This window comes from Helicoverpa zea, chromosome 14 (genome assembly GCF_022581195.2).
Source record: "Helicoverpa zea isolate HzStark_Cry1AcR chromosome 14, ilHelZeax1.1, whole genome shotgun sequence".
NCBI classification, from domain to species: domain Eukaryota; kingdom Metazoa; phylum Arthropoda; class Insecta; order Lepidoptera; family Noctuidae; genus Helicoverpa; species Helicoverpa zea.
This window is the reverse complement of record NC_061465.1, coordinates 1,105,681-1,124,555: the sequence shown is the minus strand read 5'-3', so window position 1 is coordinate 1,124,555 and position 18,875 is coordinate 1,105,681. Positions and strand designations below refer to the sequence as shown.

Here is an 18,875-nt window from a genome sequence, read left to right as displayed (position 1 = left end):
AAGTCAAACATCACAATTGGCTCTTACATAACACAGAAACAAACGCTAATAATCATGCAAATAGCGCCAATGTTAAATCAAATATGTTAATTGATAAGTCGTATCAAACTGTGGTTGTAGACCGCGGCCAATCAGTTTTGCCACAACTCTCCACGCGGCCGGTCTCGTGTAAATTGATAAATAACCCACTAAAAGTACCTACATCGTACCTATAAAATCCGTGGGACAACATTCACTATAATAAGTTTAGTAGTGGGGTACCAGACCGGTTGGCAGTTCGCTTCGCCCCTCGGACGTGGCGAACGAAAATATTCACAAAAAATCACAATAAAAAGTCAGTACTTAGGTATCTACCGAGCCGGTACCGTAAGACAAATAAAGTCTGTGTTTCTTTTATTTTTGGTGCTAATCTAAGTTGTTCAAAATGGAATGCTCATCTTGTCTCGGTGAAGTTAAAGAAGTCAAAATGGTAAGTTACAGAAAAGTACTCAATATTTACTCACTCGATTCTATGGTTGGCACAGCAAAATATACACTACCTCTGTCATAATATTTTTTTCATGCCATGACCGTATTTAGAGCGGAGATAATTTCTATGTATTGCAATATAATGCCTAGTCGATTGATTCAATTGTGAACGTGTTTATTACCAAATGTTATGACGATTAATAAACGGGAGCGTGTTTTGTTATTCAAATAAGTTTGCGTAATATCTGCTAACCGGTAGGTCAAGTTCAGCGACACTGGATTGCAAATTATATGGTACAACATCGCGAGAGAATTGATCATGAATGTTTCCCATTTACATTATTTGTTATGGTTTCATTCCACACTGAAATTATCCATTATTGTCTGCCTAGACTTTTTCCAAATTATGTTGAGTTTTCATCATCGTCCTACGAGCCTTTTCCCAACTATGTTTTTTGGGGTCGTCTTCCAGTCTTAACCGGACTCAATTGAGTAGGCACCAGTGTTTCACATGGAGATAGACTCTGACTGTCTGACTTCTAACTTTACGTAGTTTCTAACTGTACGTAGGGACGTGCCTTTCGAAACACGGAGGAATTCATCATGAGATTGACTCGAATGGTTGTTACTTAGGCACGATGAGGTGTGAATAGGTACCTGTACGTTATAGGGTCATCAGTTTTCACTGTGGGTAAATCTGTGACAGAGTTACTTTCTCATAGAGCTAATAGTATTTGATGTGGATCATGATAGTGAAATCCTCCTCCGAGCCTTTTTCCCAATCATGTTGGGGTCGGCTTCCAGTCTATCCGGATTCAGCTGAGTACCAGTGCTTTACAAGAAGCGACTGCCTATCTGACCTCCTCAACCCAGTTACCCGGGCAACCCGATACCCCTTGGTTAGACTGGTGTCAGACTTACTGGCTTCTGACTACCCGTAACGACTGCCAAGGATGTTCATGACAGCCGGGACCTACAGTTTAAACGTGCCATCCGAAACACAGTCAATGGTGTCTAAGATATACTTAGAAAGTACATACAAACTTAGAAAAGTTGCATTGGTACTTGCCTGACCTGGGATCGAACCCGCGCCCTCATACTTGAGAGGTTGGTCCTTTACCCACTAGGCCACCACGACGTACTTGGCAAGTTTTCACACACCTTCTTATAAACCTACTAAACGCAATGAATCAAGTATTTAATTTTCTATTAAAACTTGCCAAGTAACATTATTAAAAAGTAATTATTTTTAACTGAGGTATGTGTACGGAACTTGGTACTTATTCAGATCTCACTTCTTTTATAGGTGAAGGATTTCCATATTATCGAACTTGGCAGCCTTTTACATTTTTGTTTTGGGTGGGATTTCATTTATTTTTGTAAGGTTGTTTATTTTATTTTTTTCTTATGATTAAGTTAGTTAAGGAAATGTCTCATTTATGCTATCTTTCAGATTTTTGAATATGCACGATGCTTCTTACAAAGAAATGAACTAGATTAACTAAATGGACTAGATTTACCAACTGACTGACATGACATGTTATCATATATTATGTTCGTGGATCAAAGTTACACATTCGTTATTTTCGAAAGTGACTCACACTTGGCCGTTTTCAGATTTTTATTTTACTTCTAACTACACTATTTTACTTCTAACTAAACTAAATACAAACCATTCGAAGATATATTATATAAATATAGATAAATTTAGTTCGTTTTAGTTCCTTAGGGGTATAAATTTACACCGGGTATAAAACACCTTCATTATTTTGAAACCGACTCACACTTGGCCATTTTCAGATTTTTCCCTTTACCTTGACATAAAGACCTACCTCCATGCCAAATTTCAAGTCAATACGACCATTGGAAGTGGTCTAGGTTTTTGATGAGTGAGTCAGTGAATCAGTCAGTCAGTGAGTGTATAGTAAAAATAGCGATTTTCTGACGTCAATATCTCAAGACCTACAATACATATTGATGAAATTTTGTATTTTAGATAAGTGAGGGGGTCTCAACAGATACTAGAAATTTGAAATGTGTAAATAAAATAGATTTTGAATTATAGGGGGGTCGAATTTGGCCCGAAATGGTTCGTGTAATATAACCCACGGCCGGTGTGTCGCTTTTTTTGCTCGAACTTGGCGGACACACTGCCGTGTGTCTAGATGTTGTTAACCAGACATACTGTAGCCAGTCAGGTTCCTAAAATTTTAAGAGGGAAGAAGAGAATAGACTATCCATAAATTCCAGTTAAGTTTTAATGTGAATACGCGCTGGACTGATCTGATAGACAGATTACTCTTTCATATTTTTACTTCTGTACCTATATTTTTCAGTTTTATGTCCATAGAAAGAATCATATTCATATTGAACAAATTACACCTACAATGTTATTTTTATGGGATCCGCTTTCCGGATGCGGTCGGTTTGCAAACGATGCCAATGTCAATTGGTGCATCAACGTAACGATCTGTTGTTTGTGCACTTTGATAAACATTTGATTCTTTGTTATTAAAACACTGCAGTATATCTACAAAGGTTTTGAATTGTTCGTCGTCATCGTGTCAGCCGAAAGACAACCACTGCTCTGGACAAGAGCCTCGACCCTCCCCGAAGGTTCACCACTTTGTTCGATCTTCAGTTACCCACTGCTTCCCGGCGACCTTAGCCAGATCGTCCGCCCATCTAGTGAGAGGCGGCCTGCCCACGCTGCGTTTTTACTATTCAAAGTTTCTTTTCCCATAAAGTATAAATCGCAATTAGTAACCAAATAATTGATTTACTTACTTGGGTATGTAATTTCACAGGTACCTGTGTATCTGTGAAAGTTGATATGGCTAGAAAGAAAGAATGCTACTTGTAAGATGATGGCAGATAGAAGATTGAAGAAAACATGTTCCGCCAACCCCAAATAAAATTGAGATAAGGACAGGGGGACGATGACCTATGTCAAATATAAGATGCATGTTGAATCAAATCTAGAAATGCATCCGCCCTCTCAAAATAAGATAAAACCGTGGGGTGAGCTTATAAGACATAGGTACTTGCCTAATAAACAATCGATGGCATGTACCTCTACTTTCCAGCGTCTAGACAAATTTTCATTAGAGGGGAAACACATCACCCCTCTCTTTACAAAATATTATCTGTGATATTATGTAGATACGTTACTCTCACTAACTTCGGTCTACCGTTTCACCGGAGTCCCGAGAGAATGGCTTCCCCCATCAGGATAAAAAGAAGTCTACAGATATTAAATAAAAAAACCGTTTAGTAGTTTTTGGGCGAATGAATAAAAAAACACATTAACATAGTAGGATTATTTAACCTACCCCTATTACACTTTTATGGTCTTTTTATCTATGCTATATCTACTTTTTTTACTAGTCCATGGCTATGAGCTAATTATGTGGGTACGTAGCAACAAATAAAAGGTATTCTAGTCTACCAGATGTCCTTGACATGGTTACAGCTTACGCATGGGAGCTTTGTGACCTTGTCCCTACTTGTGGTTAAAGGGCAAAATTATCAGTAGTAGGTATCTATGTATAATATATTGACGACAGTTTTTATCATCGTCGGTAACATTACTCCGAGGTATAATTTAATAGCTATTTCCTATAGTTTCTCTTCATAAGAGGTTCCTGTAGAAGCAATGCCCTTTAGTGTCCCATTTGCAGCACACCAAATACATAAACTAGGTAGTTTTTCTTCTGAGTATTCTTGCATTCGGTACTATGCTATTTACCCGACGAGTTTAAGCAGAACTGTTGGTAAATATTGGTAAAATTGAATACAAACCTTTTGGAAACACGTGGGCTATAGAAGTCATAAATAAAATACTCTGTGAAAAAAGCTGAAAAAAGTTTAACTTGACGTTGTCACTTCGCAAATAAGATACAAAGAGCAGTCTTTATTTTATTTTGATTTATTCTTTTTTATATTTATTTTTTATTTATTTACAATTTGTTATAATCATGGCGTGCACAGTATGTATGAATCCGGAGGGAAAGCCTGTGAAAATGGTAAGATTTGTGTCTAAAAACTACAAAGAACCCATTGTTGCCCACGATACGAGGGAAATACTTCCCACTACTGGACAAAAGTAGTCCATGTGTTATTCTGATGTATGTTATATTACTGTAAAGTTTTAACATTATGCGTCGATCAGATCAACATTCAGACACGTTCACTTGTGTGATGGTATCGTATAGACACTTCTATGTTGGACCTGAAACTTCTGAGTACTTATTAAGTGATTGATAAATAGCTACATAATTAACTGGGGTTCAGAATGAATTCGCCGAGATTAAGAATCTATTTTTATTCATCACAGGCTAGGTCAAAATTACCTTTAGGAAGAGTACCTACAGTGAGCTACAGGATTTAAATTGAATTCAAATAAGCCTTCTTCAGCTCATATTATTTGTCTTTCTTTTCAGAGAAAAGAGCGCGATACCATGGGAGAGGTGGAGGTACCTGATGACAGACTATACGGTTCCCAGACTGTCAGGTCAATCATGAACTTCCCCATTGGAGGTATCGAGGAACGAATGCCGGTGAGTTTCCTATATCTTTACCCTTCTTAGATCATGAGGAACAGAAGGTGGGCCCTACACTATAGTTGTCGAATACCGTGGCTGCTGTGCACGAGGTCGGGTCGCCGCTTTGAGGGTTTTAGAAACTTTCACAAAGCAGCCCAGAGCCTGATAGATACTGTTTGATACACTCGTGCATCGAAGAGCACGTAAATGTCGGTCCTGCGCCTGATCTCTCTCCGGTCTTGTTGGATTGCCGTCCCATCGGACTATGAGAGTGAAGGAATAGTGAGTGCACCTGTGTCGATACAAATGATAAATGAATAATATGTCCTACGCAGTTGGCTGAGTTGGCTAATCTCTTCATATGGGAACAGCCACCGTGACCGATAAATGGCTAGGAGGACATAAGACATGGATATCATGACTATTTTTGCAAAAATAAGACAAATTCTTTGACTTTAGTCTTTTTCGAGATAACGGTTTGTTTATGTGTGTCAGTTGCTGAGTGCGTTATCTCTAAAACAATAAACTGTTGTTTTATTGGAATCATTATTTACTATCACTGATGTAAATGTCGACCTTATGTTGCCCTATGAGGCAATAAAAATATATCTTATATTATATTGTCGTCACTTTCATGTGTGACTACATGACAATATTGTCCGTATAAGAAACAGAGAGAGATATAATAGATACTTAGGATAATACCCCTGTGCCTGAGAAGGCACGTAAAGCCGGCGCCTGAATGTTACTCAGAAGCGGTCGATACTATTCCAAGTCAGATGCCGTCAGAAAGATTTAAGACAACTCTGATAATAGTGGTAGTTAGGTGATTTTACACGCAGCTTACTCGAGAAGATGAAGAGGAACCCTTTCCCATGCGATGAGAAAATCTAGTTCATTCTTAAGTTGAGAATCAAAATAATCCTAATGATTGCCCTACTGCTAAGACCAATAAAATTAATTTTGTCTGTATAATTGTAGTACCCTGTCATCATCGCCTTTGGTATCCTAAAGAAAGCTGCCGCCAAAGTGAACATGGAGTATGGTCTTGAGAAGAAACTTGGTGAGAATTCTTAACAATTTAATCTGACTTGATATAAGACGAAAATTACCTGAAAGACATTGAATACGATAAGAACAAAGTAAATAGCTGTGATTAGATCATTAATATGTAGTTACCCAGTTACAAGGATAATTGGACGTAGTTATGCAGAAACGTTCCAACCCACAAGTCACCCGAAATCGAGTTATTGTGATTGAACAGCCTAAAATTTAGCATATGGTTATCTAAACTCAATATAATTCAACAATAAAACCTCTAGTACCTTTACTAGTTATAATAAAAAAGAATACAACTGAAACGCGTAAATGCTTATGGTACGTTCACACGCGCGCGTTCAAATCGACATTCAACGGGCACAGTCACGTTCACGAGCGTGTAAACGGTACGCCCGAGCCCGTGAACGCGCCCGTGCCCGTGAATGCCGCGAACCGGGCGAGTGTCGGTTTTTTGGCAAAGTTCAAAGGATGAATGTGCGGGCGCCCGGCGACTGTTTACACGCGCGCGGGCAGTCAGTCTCTCCTGCGCTTTCGTGACGATTAAACGTTCTAAGAAAGTCGCTACGATTGGAGATTACAACATGACGGAATGGTTAACGTCGTTCATCATTTTGATTCTTTTTCCAATAAAAATAAGTTAATCCAAAGGCTATGACAGCAACAACACCAAGATCCTCGCTGCTCGCCATTCTTGCACTGACTGACACGACGGCGCGCGTGTAAACAGCTTGAATGTCCGCTTGCCCGCGACGGGCTGCACGCCGCGCTGCCCGCCAGGCAGCCCGCCGGGCTGCGCGGCGCGCGTCTGAACGTAGCATTATATCTCAAATTCAACTTGAATTTGAGATATAAGCATTTACGCGTACAGTGGGTTGGAACGTTTCTGCATAACTACGTCCAATTATGGTAGCTAATTCACTTGCATTTATGTTACAGCGGAAGCTATTATGCAGGCATGTGATGATGTCATATCGGGCAAACTATACAGGGAGGGCCACTTCCCTCTCGTCATCTGGCAGACAGGATCTGGCACCCAGTCCAACATGAACACTAATGAGGTAATAAAGGCGTATCTGCCTTTGAGGGAACTCAATTTATAGCTCTTGTTTACTGCTATGATTAAAAACCTCTTATTTTAAGGTGGTGGCAAACAGGGCAATTCAGATCTTAGGTGGCAAGTTAGGCACCAAGACCCCCGTGCATCCGAACGACCACGTGAACAAATCCCAGAGCTCCAACGATACCTACCCCACGGCTATGCACATTGCTGTGGCCATGGAACTCAGGGACAGGCTCATGCCTGGCCTCGTAGCACTCAAGAACACTATGGAGGCAAAGTCTAAGGATTTTGACAAGATCATCAAAATTGGCAGGTTGGTAGATGGCTTATGATGATAATTTGGTTAGTAGGATTTGATGAGGCTTATGCTACTTGAATATTTTTGCAGGACGCATTTGATGGACGCCGTACCCCTAACCCTGGGCCAGGAGTTCAGCGGCTACGCTACTCAGCTTTCATTCGGTATCGAGCGCGTGTGCAGCACGCTGCCGCGCCTGCACTACCTGGCACTGGGAGGCACGGCCGTCGGCACTGGCCTTAATACACGTATTGGATTCGCAGAAAAATGCGCCGCCGAAATTGCCTCCATCACAGGTACAAAATTTCACAGAAATCAATTCACAATTATAAACTGTATACAAACCCTTTGACCTTAAATTCTCAAAACACAAACTTATATTTTACAGGAATTCCATTCGAAACGGCGCCAAATAAGTTCGAAGCCTTGGCCAGTCATGACGCTATGGTGGAAGTATCAGGAGCGCTCAACACAATAGCTTGTTCACTGATGAAGATCGCCAATGACATTCGTCTCCTAGCATCTGGACCTAGGTGTGGTTTGGGCGAGCTGATGCTACCGGAGAATGAACCTGGATCATCTATTATGCCTGGTAATACCTAAGAATTTGAAGAGGTCTTAAAATTGATACTAGTTTTATAAGTCCTCTCAATGTCACGCTTAACACGTTTCAGGCAAGGTGAATCCGACCCAGTGTGAGGCTCTCACGATGGTGGCAGCGCAGGTGATGGGCAACCACGTGGCCGTCACGGTCGGAGGCAGCAACGGACACTTCGAACTCAATGTATTCAAGACCATGATGGTCGCTAACGTGTTGAGATCGATAAGGCTTCTCGGTAAGATGGTGGTCTTAGTTATAGCAATAATATTGGTACTCCTATATTTTTGTTCTATCCTGGTTACTCCAAATTGTGTTCTCTAATCTTTTATTTACTTATTTTATCCAGGTGATGCCTGTCAAGCTTTCAACAAGAACTGTGCAGTCGGTATCAAGGCGAACACAGCGCAGATCCAGAAAATCATGCACGAATCGCTCATGTTGGTCACAGCGCTCAACCCACACATCGGTTACGATAAGGTGAGTCATATTAGAAAATACTAACTGAGATTCTTAACAAACTTCAGGCACATTTTCGTCATACTATCCACCTACTGTGCATTGAACTGACATGCATATAACTCTTGCTTTGCACTTTGATATTTGTTCTTAAGTCATCGCCAGTTCTCCCATGTAGAACATAAGATGCAACCATCCAGAAAATTGAGAATCGTGTAAATAACTTAATATCAAATGATGATGTTAATCGGACAATGTCCTAATAATACTAATATTTGTTCCAGGCTGCACAAATTGCGAAACAAGCTCACAAAGAAGGTGGTAACCTAAAAGACACGGCTATCAAGATGGGACTCCTTACTGCAGAACAGTTTGACCAATGGGTGAAGCCAGAAGAAATGCTGGGTCCTAAGTAAGCCAATCAGGATTGAGCGAAGATATGCGCTTAGGATTTAAAAGTATTTTTATAATGAGGTATTTTATTATGTGAATGAACTTAAATTCCTGTGTCAAATATTTTTTTGTTACGTGCAAAGAGTGTTGCCAATTTTTATAATCAATCATGTTTAATGTTTCCGAGCTTTTTGGTAGATATTATTACTACTTTTACAGTACACTATTTATTTCTGTTAAAATAGGTAAGATACCTATTAAGATTATTCAATAACTGAAGCCGCGTTTTTTATACTAATGTTGAAATTTTGTTTTTGAAGTGTTAATCCTATTACAGATGAAGTTTATATCCTATTCATATTTATTTTATTTTCTCAAATAGACCACAAATAAAATTGGGATAAGGGTAGGAGGATGATGATGATGATGAAATAGTATTCACTATTATCTACCAAGAGTTTATTCCACCTATGTTGGAGACTCAGACTGAGACAAGACCCTACCAAAACGTCTTTAGCTCTTATATCCAGACTTAATTAATGTTGAGGGAAGTTGACAAGTTTTTAAACATTCTTTAGAATTTTTCCAATTATGTATACTATTGGCACGAGCTGCTTAAAGAACAGAATTCTCCTAGATGAGCCGTAAACAAACATCCTCATTATACGTAAGCGCCTAACCAAAGTGGATTAGCAGCTGCAAAATATATCGGCTAGGCGATGTTACCCTTGGGCACGGTTGAAAGGATTACGCTGTATAGCCAAAGATTTCGTGATGATTCGATTCGTGAGCGTTCCAGTAGAGTGTTATAGGTACTTGGAACACTAAACGGTACTAATCATCGTACATATACCTACAAATATGTAAATGTGTAACGAGAACGTTTCCAGTCTTAAGCAATGGAACACAATACTAAATAGAGGGGTGGACAAAACACCGAAGTATTAAACTTACCATATAATAAGTTAGATTGTTACGGATTGTTAGTATTTTTGTAGTAAGGGGTATTGTCATAGCGACATCTAGGTACTTACAATCCAGTTAGCTCCCGACAACGTATGTCATGTACAAAGACTTGGTGCACAGTTGTAGAGTTGGGTGCCGTTGAAATACTTTCAACAAAACTCAATAGATGGCAGAGTGGAACAACTATCCAGGACATCAGATAGAGAGCGGTACTGATGTCTCATGAAACTACTTTAGTTTCAGAATTGATTAATTTGTCCCTACAAATTATTATACGGTATCTAGCTAAGGGTTTCAGTTTATTAAGGAGAAGAAGTAAGAATGTATTTTGTAAGTTAACAGTTGATGTCTAGCCAAAACTATTTTATTAAACCTAAGCCTGGTCTTTTTCAACAGGTTTTCGGCCAGAAATACAATCCAATAACACGACATGTACCTACATTAAACCTTTTTTAAAGATAGTAAAAAAAACAAGATATTGTTGTCAGCATCAAACGGAGGATTACATAGCAAAATTAAAAATCATAAGTCGGGTAATCAGACAAAACCTTTCTTTTTTTTTCACGACGTCAAAAATCATCAAATGACCCCTCCCGCTGTGGGTTAGCAGCGATGAGGGAGTGTCAGACTCTTACTGACTAAAAACTGTCGTGTTCCGTCGTGGGCCTTTTATGTACCAGGGCCGCGGTATCTCTTTCGAACAACCCGCAGCATCAGACAAAACCTGACAGAAAAAAATCCTAGTAGGTATAATATAAGTAGTATAAGTACCCAGCTATCATCTATTAGTGGGCAGTGTCCGTGTTATCGAGACGAGCGGTAATTAATTGGCCTGCGTGAAAGTAGGTCATTAGGAAAACGTTCACTAGATCAGTGGCGAACCTTCACACGCTGCTAACTATCCCCATAGAGGGTTATACCCTTCACAGAGGGTTACACCCTGATCTTGGAGCTCAGTGTTGTATTGTCAACTGTGTAATCCTTGATGTTAAGGTAGGTTGAGGCTTAATTCTATAATTAATATTAAAACATAGTAAGTTCTAAGTGCTAATAAATTACCTGCAAAAATTTATTTATATTGTTCTCCATATATAGTTAAGGAGATCAGATAGGCAGTCGCTCCTTGTAAAACACTCGTACTCAGCTGCGTGCTGTTAGACTGGAAGCCGACCCCAACATACTTGGGAAAAGGCTAGGCAGATGATGGTGTACTGCAGATATATAGAAAAAACCGTCTTCCAATTGTCCGTTAACAAATCTTAGTTACTTAAGTATGCTTCACATCCAGTATGCAGAGTGCATTGAGCGCACAAAGATATTAGATTTCTATGGCGTGAACAGAGTGCATGTATTACTGTCCCACTGCAGAGCACAATCCTCTTTTCATAAAGAGAAGGAATCCAACCAAATAAAAGAAGTCAATCGTCTGAAACCAATAACTGTTTTTCCAAAAAGAATATTCATATATTCTGTACCTCAAAACTCATTCGAAGCAGCTTAAGTTATCATATCCGATTTTGTAACATATTCTGACAGAGTCGGTAATGTATGATACATCCATCATGCTCGTATTTATATTTACCTACATAAGAAACCAATCTTCAGAATCAATCAAACGCAGCAAGTTCCCGATATTGACAGTAAGTTTCTCGAAGTAATATGTTTTTGTGTGTGTAAGATGTTTTTCTTTTATTTTTTTGTTACATAGAAATATGGATTGAGCGTTTTACGTGGTTTTCCATTATGTAGACTATTGTATCGTTTGAATTGTTTAACACAGTGACGTTATAATAACACTTTAAATCTGAATTGTATGTTTGTTTGCTTGAACGCGATATCAAGAACTGCTAGAACGATTTGAAGTTATTTCAGTGTTACATAGCCCATTTATCGTGTAAGGCTTTGAGGCTAATTTAATCCAGATGCTGCTAGTAGGTACTCTAGAAGATTACAGAATACTTCTGCGTATGAGAAGGGATTGATTATGGATTGGAGACATTCGTTAATAAAGAACTTAAAAAAAATCATTAACTTAAAACAACGTGCACTTTACCTTTGCGAGCTATATCAAATTTCAGACTGTATTACTCTCGACAGCTTCTGACCATCCCAATATCGATCCCTGGAGGCTCCCGAATCCTGCAGAGTATCAAAACCTATCCTTTTCCAATGCTATTAGAAGTGACAGGTGTGTTCCCGCTCATATGCATCGGGACCCATATCAATCATGATTAATAACGATAAGGGATAAGGGATTAAAACCCTTTCTTGTGATTTTTTTATTTTTTGCATTTTTCTAGGTTCGTCAAATCATCCTATAAGCAATGTTGAAATTTACATTTTTTTCTGATACAGTACAAGTACAAATATTCTTTATTGTGGTACATAGGTAAGTACTGAGTGGTTACATGATTCCAAAATTGTACTACACAATAATTTTGGTGTTGGTGTTTGGTTGATGGCATACAATGGTGAAAGAGGACGACCTAGAAACGATGGATGGATTGCGTGAAAATCGACATGGCTAGAAAGAACATTACTTGTGAGGTGGCAGACAGAAGAGTATTAAAGATGAATGATGACAGTCAGTTGAAAATAAAACATCCTGCAATACCAGACATGTTCATAATTATGATAACATTTCACACGGAACCCCAATAAGCTCAAACAACGTTAAAATGAAGATGTCGCGAACAAACTGAGTTTCTCCTCACGCCCATGTGACAACTTTGTCAATTAAAAGTTTGTCTCGATACCGAGTGGATACGAAGGCTCGTATTAGTCGAATATCGAGAGCTTACCAATAATCGAGAATCGAATTTTTGTTTCATCAGAGAGGATTAGTATCGATGATGAGATAACATTCGATTCGATTTTGCGTTGGGGTAAATGCTTGATACTGGTGCTTTTTCTGTGTGAAAGGAGGCTTATAGATATTGTTTGGACAATGCCTAGGATAGGTCGAAAGTGATCTTGTTTCTGATGTGCCCGTAATGTTGAAGACGACTATTAAATCAAATCAAATCAAGTCATTTTGAAAGTAGGCTGAAAATCAGCACTTTTTGTACGCCTTTACAAAAGACAGCCCCTAAAACGCCCGCGCTTCACCACTTCCTCTGTATTTTTCAATTGTATTAGTTTCGTAATTAAGACAAAGATAATGGTACCTGAGTCGACTAAATTACCTAGCTGTTCTCTGCGCTTCTACCCGCGTGCCAAAACCTACTTCCCGCATCCGGACAAAAAGAAGCCTACTTCAGGCTCTAGACCATCTGTGCACCTTTCCTTTAAATAATTCTAGTAGTTTCGAATAAAACACATCACAAAATGTAACTTTATTTTTGAATTTTCAGGTTAAAAAGCTCAGTCTATTTTTACCTCGTAGTTAAATTATAACATCGTGTGAAGTAACACTTAAATAACTGCTAGTTAACACGAACTTTAAGTTCAAATTGTTTTTTTAAATAAGGAAAAGCGCATACAAAGCGTTTTGCGATAAACTGTTCAAGATAAAGTCGTTCTGTTGAAATATATGGCTCATTTATTTAGCCAGTTCACTGAATTTGTGTTTGTTACGTAAAAATGTTGCAACTTTTAAAATAATAGTACTTAATAGTGGCTTAGTACATTGTATACCTAATACCAAATGCTTATGCACTATAGGCGATTATCACACTGCCCGCATGATGCAGCGTAGTGCGTGGATGTGTTTTTTTCTGTTGCTTGTAAATATCTCCGTTTGTATGGAAAACACGCATAGTCCAACACACTGAAAATGCATCCACGCGCGTTCATGCGGATCACGCGCATACACGCGGAGAAACACGCACCCCCGCGCGTAGGTGCGGGGCGAGACGCAAGGTATGGCACACTGAATCTGGCGTGACGTGTATATTTGAAAATGGAACTCTATGAGAGCCGCCATGGGTGAATCTACTAAACGCACCTACGCGCGTGAGTGCGCGAAAAACCCGCACGATGATGCAGATCTGCACTCCCGCAGGAACGCGCGTAGGTGCGTCGACACGCAAGATGCAGCGTGATGCGGGGCAGTGTGAAGATCACCATAATATGCTCTGCGCAGCTGGATGATCTCCTATGAGAACCGCCGCCGTGGCATAAACCCCTTGGACGCCATTATACCTAATATTAAAAAGGCTGAAATTCTGCACATTTTTGACGCTAATATTACAAAAACATTTACACGGTTTTCCTGGTGTTAAGTGAAGTGGTTTACCTGATAAAATACTGTCGCTTAGAATATAAAATAATCATGGATTTCGTGTCAAAAAGGTCTGTATCGGTTTTCCAAAATCGACGGCAATTTTGTCTTGTGTTTTAATATGAAAAAGGTTGCTTTTTATTTGTTAGCAGTACGGTCACCGATGTTTCATTTTACCTATTATCTAAAAAGTTTCACCCGTGCCCCGAGTTTACCCTAGGTGGTGAATCCTATGTTTTTATCCCGATTGTAAGCTACCTCTCCGCTAATTTTCAGTTTAATTAAGTCATCAGTCTAGCCGTTTACGTGTGACCAAGGGATATAGGGATTCATTTTTATATATTGAGATGTACGATATAATAGTGAATACTAACTTATTATCCAGTCTTAATTTTCACCAGCGGTTTCACTCGAGGTCACTACTTCTATCACATGGGTAAACAATTACCTGTATCAATCTCGAGGGTGCTTAATATCCCTGTGCCAAATTCAATGTACAGGACAGAAAAAAAGGCAGAGTTATATTCAATGTAAAAGGTAAGCTTTTTGTATCTATGTCATCTCCTTTTAACCCATTTTAACCAGATGTTCAACTGGTATAGAACGCCTTATGGCATTAAGCCCGCCAATGTAACTTATACTGTAAGTATATAAAGTTTAAATAAATAAAAGGCTTCTTTCGGTTACAAATGCAAGTCAACAATTTATTGTGACTTTTAGCTTATAATTATTCGCAGTAAAACATCAATATTTATTCATTCGAACGCGTTTCCAAATTATATTCTTCACGATGCACTCGCAACACAACTCTATAAAATAATCCTGCATTAAAACCTCCTAAGATAGGTCCTGCCCAATAAGCCCAATGCATATCATAGATGTTCATTATTACTGCTGGTCCTAATGTCCTTGCGGGGTTTATAGACCCTGTGTAGGGTAAACAGGAGCATAGACACCCTGATACACAAAGGCCTATAGCCAGGGAGGCAGAACCAAGACCTCTAGCGCCCCTTCGTAAGTCTATCACGCTTAAAACCACGGCTACTAGGAGGAAAGTCATCAGGAATTCTAGGGCGAAGACATGCATTGGTTCGGTGTGTTCGTAAGGTACGGTGGCTCCGAGATTGCCTTTGATGCCTTTTGAAGAAACTGCGTGGGCTACTGCAGCTCCTGAAAGGTAAAGTAATATTTATAAGCAAAAATATTGAATGACTTGGAAGACATTGCTAAAAGACTGTTTTTAAACTTCGGCTGTGTCCTATTAATATTAAAGGTAGATAAATGCAGAAATAGCGCTATGTCTCTCCGGCTTGCACAATAAAACTACTGAACCGATTGAAATGTGACTTGGTACAATGAAAGTCTAGAGCCTGAGAAAGGACACTGACTATTTTATATGGGTGTGGAACGAAGAAGGTCCCTCTGGACGCGTGTGAATACTACAAGAACCTCAAAAGCATTCAACACTTTCAACATTGATTCATACCACAACAATACTTTGATATAATACCGTAACTATTATAGTAATCTGTGATAATACGTTGATTCACACGGTAACCGATCACACTATCAATAGCCCAAAAACTCACCTGCAATGCTTCCCAAAGCCTGCATAACAACATAACACAAAGCTTTCAGTAGCTTAATATGTCCGCACACCAAAGCCCCGATAGTTACAGCCGGATTTATATGCCCCCCTGACACATGACCAATAATCTGAACTATGCTCGCAACGATCAGACCATTGGCCAAAGCGATCACGACTCTGGGATTAGCGTCCCCATAACCAATCCCGGCAGATAGCACCACAGATAGATACATAAATGTACCAACAAACTCCGATATCAGTTGCCGAATGAGTGTCTTGCAGTCTCTCATCTCTTTGAGGCCTAAGATATCTTTTATTTGGGCCATTTTGCTGATTGGAATGATAATTGTGAGGCGAGGCAAACGTTGAGGCTAAGCTTACTAGATTGGAGATCTAGAGGGCTTGTATTGGGTGTAGGGGGTGTACACTCGATGAAAAGAAAAAAAAGTAAGTCTTCTTTTCTTAGGTACTTTTTATTTTTTTGTCACAGATATTATTTTGATAGTAAAAACCATAGGTTGGTATAAGATAAGTAATATTTTTCAATTATTCTTGTTCCCATATGGACAGTTTCTCTCATCTTCCATTTCTCCATAATTTTTCCAATGTCACACAGATAATGATGTGTAACTGGAAAGCACAAAGCAGTTTAGTACATCCAGCATCAGACGCGCTACGTATCTTTGACAAACGAAGCTAATCTGCTAGAATATTCGGGAAATAAGTGTTTCACACAGAATGTGACCTAGTTTTTTCTGCCTTCAGTAACGAGCCAAATACTTAGTAGTTTTTCTATTTTGCAGAAGAATGAAGGATAATAAAAAATGTATGGCACGTAAAAGTATTATTATCTTTTGCTACTTTTCGCCCGCGTCCTGCAGAAATTATTTCACGCATCCGGATAAGAAATACTTATAGCTTTTCTTTCCTACTGAAACCTACCTACTGAAAGAATTTTAGAAATCAGACCTATGGTTTACGAGATTAGCTCGTTGAAATAATTGAATTATTTTTTTATATAATAAGTAGAAAACTTAAACTTTTTTCTTATCTCATAAGCATTCTTCTATAAAAATTTAATTCAGAAAGCGAAATAATCTCGTAATCTAAAGGCTAATTAAAAATATAAATTACTTTTAAAGTTAAGGGCACATTAATTTATCGGGTTCGTCTGGTTTCTTGTAAGCGACATCCAATTTCACGCGAGATAATTAACTCACTTAATAACGTTAGAGAACTTAAATAAACTTTCGGTTAATAAAGGAGTTAAATATGTAATTTGTTTACTCAGCTATGTAGTTAATTATAACTTCGAAAAAGTTTTTTGAAATTAAATTTTAAAAATATTTTCTGATTTTTGATATTAAAGGCTTCTTTTAATTAAAAAAAATCTTGATGAACTTTAAAACATCACGAATTTATGTAGTAGGTAGATTAGTCAATATTCACAGTGAGTTGCACTACTTAGCTATATTGATTACTGAACCATTTTCAGTTGTCAAATAGCTTATTTGACCAACGGGAAGCAATCACGGCTGGTTTAGTTTATTTATCATTAAAGTTAAATAATACAAGTCACCCATATTTATACTAACATCTGTTCTTTAAATTAATCCATGTGTTGCTAACATAATAATAGACATGCAGAAGAATGTGTAATTTTTATTCATTCATCCAACAATTTGTTGTCAGAACTAATTCCTATCCTTCGCCTTTGTTAAACAAGTCTAAGGAAGCCATCTTGGAATTCCCATCTGATCCAAACATTGTTCGAAGCTTAAGACAAGCTTATTAACCAACTATTGGGTTTTATTATAATAACAAGGCTTTTGCTAAACAAGTTAGTGTTTATATTTAATTTTACGGTACCCTGGAGGCTTCTGAAAACTTAGAAAGGTGCTTAATAAATACTCTTTTAATATTACTCAGGCAGGCGTTGGCTGGTTGGTTTAAGTACATTTCTAAGGCTTTCGGCTTTCATTAAATGAATTTTCTATTTTTAGGTTGTGGAAGAGGTACTTTCGGGTTTTTGTTTCAGAAAGCTTCACAATGGACAGTTTTTAAAGAAAGTTTAGGAAAAAATGCGATGACATGTAACTTCATTGTTTTTTTTTTGGCTTAGATATTATATATATTATCTAGCTATTCACAAAATATTTACATTAATTGAAAAAAAAAAAAAACTTTTTTTAATTGGAAGTATGTCGTCCATAGTTAATTTCTATGTAGGATCTAATTAAAAAAGTACATTACGAGCATCAATATTATGAATATCTTATAGGTACATATTGTACCACCCATAAACTATTTTATCGTTATCTTATACACAATTTGTGATTTTCCTTAACCACTATTTTCTTTTCTAACAATAGGTATAATAAGGATAATTCCTCCAATAACAAGGTAAACCGACCATAAAAGAGAATACAAAAGCATGTCCACATGTCGTATAAATGTATTCCCAAAACTCTGCTCAGCATTTAACAATACAAGGTTCTATATGATCAGCTAGGTAGGGAGGGTGTTGTCATGGTCCCCTGGCTATTAATATGTCCATACTAAAGATGAAACATGTTTTTGTTGGTTTGTCTGTTTGTACCCAAAGGCTCCGGAGCTAATGAACCGGTTCAAAAAATTCTTTCACTGTTGAAAAGCAACACTCTTCCCGAGTAACACAGGCAATATTTTATTTATTATTGTACGGGAAGAAGTTTCCTGAGGGCGCGGGTTATTAGTCAAATCTAAATAAAAAAAAGTCTAGCCTATCACGGGATGTCGATCCACCTGCACACCAAGTACCAGTTGCGTATAACTTAACTTAAAATATCATTTCGATCACCTGACGTAACTGCTCACCAAGTACCAAGATAGCATGAGATATAAGAGTATACCAATTACCCACAGAGTGTCGACACTATCGCTAACCACGTAGGTACCAGGACAGCATAAAATACAAAAACTTATTCGCTCGGGACTTAGGTAAAACCGCATGGAACAGCTAGTCCTACACAAAGGCGTTCGCTTTGATGCTCAATTTCGTCCAATGGCGTTGCTTGAATTTTTCGGTGAATCCATTTTTCACGCGCAAATATTTTCGTTTGGTCGCGGAAAATCAGCGCTTCAAGTTACCGGTATGAAATATGAGAGTGAGGATTTGGTTATACTGTTAAATAAAAGCGTTTTTTTCCTATTTTATGTTTTGTTTTGGTTGTACAGAATC

General features: G+C 38.3%; 2 protein-coding genes across 2 annotated transcripts; one reads left to right on the top strand and one right to left on the bottom strand.

Annotated features, from left to right (window-relative positions):
* The first annotated feature begins 120 nt into the window (after positions 1-120).
* On the top strand, positions 121-9,233 carry LOC124636386 (fumarate hydratase, mitochondrial-like). Its single transcript, XM_047172464.1, has 10 exons — positions 121-469; positions 4,911-5,027; positions 5,994-6,075; positions 7,008-7,129; positions 7,212-7,444; positions 7,520-7,725; positions 7,818-8,021; positions 8,104-8,265; positions 8,377-8,507; positions 8,771-9,233. The coding sequence occupies exons 1-10, from the start codon at positions 425-427 to the stop codon at positions 8,900-8,902; spliced, it is 1,434 nt and encodes a 477-aa protein (XP_047028420.1). The 5' UTR covers positions 121-424; the 3' UTR covers positions 8,903-9,233.
* Positions 9,234-14,744: 5,511 nt separating this feature from the next.
* LOC124636247 (aquaporin AQPAn.G-like) lies at positions 14,745-15,981 on the bottom strand. Its single transcript, XM_047172236.1, has 2 exons — positions 15,657-15,981; positions 14,745-15,237 (listed from the first exon to the last, which is right to left on the bottom strand). The coding sequence occupies exons 1-2, from the start codon at positions 15,979-15,981 to the stop codon at positions 14,819-14,821; spliced, it is 744 nt and encodes a 247-aa protein (XP_047028192.1). The 3' UTR covers positions 14,745-14,818.
* Positions 15,982-18,875: the final 2,894 nt, after the last annotated feature.

Coding starts and splice junctions, on each gene's coding strand:
- LOC124636247 (XM_047172236.1), bottom strand. CDS start 15,981: ATGGCCCAAATAAAAGATATCTTAGGCCTCAAAGAGATGAGAGACTGC. Junction 15,238..15,656: donor GGCTTTGGGAAGCATTGCAG/GTGAGTTTTTGG, acceptor TTTACCTTTCAG/GAGCTGCAGTAGCCCACGCA.
- LOC124636386 (XM_047172464.1), top strand. CDS start 425: ATGGAATGCTCATCTTGTCTCGGTGAAGTTAAAGAAGTCAAAATG. Junction 5,028..5,993: donor GTATCGAGGAACGAATGCCG/GTGAGTTTCCTA, acceptor GTATAATTGTAG/TACCCTGTCATCATCGCCTT. Junction 7,445..7,519: donor AAGATCATCAAAATTGGCAG/GTTGGTAGATGG, acceptor ATATTTTTGCAG/GACGCATTTGATGGACGCCG.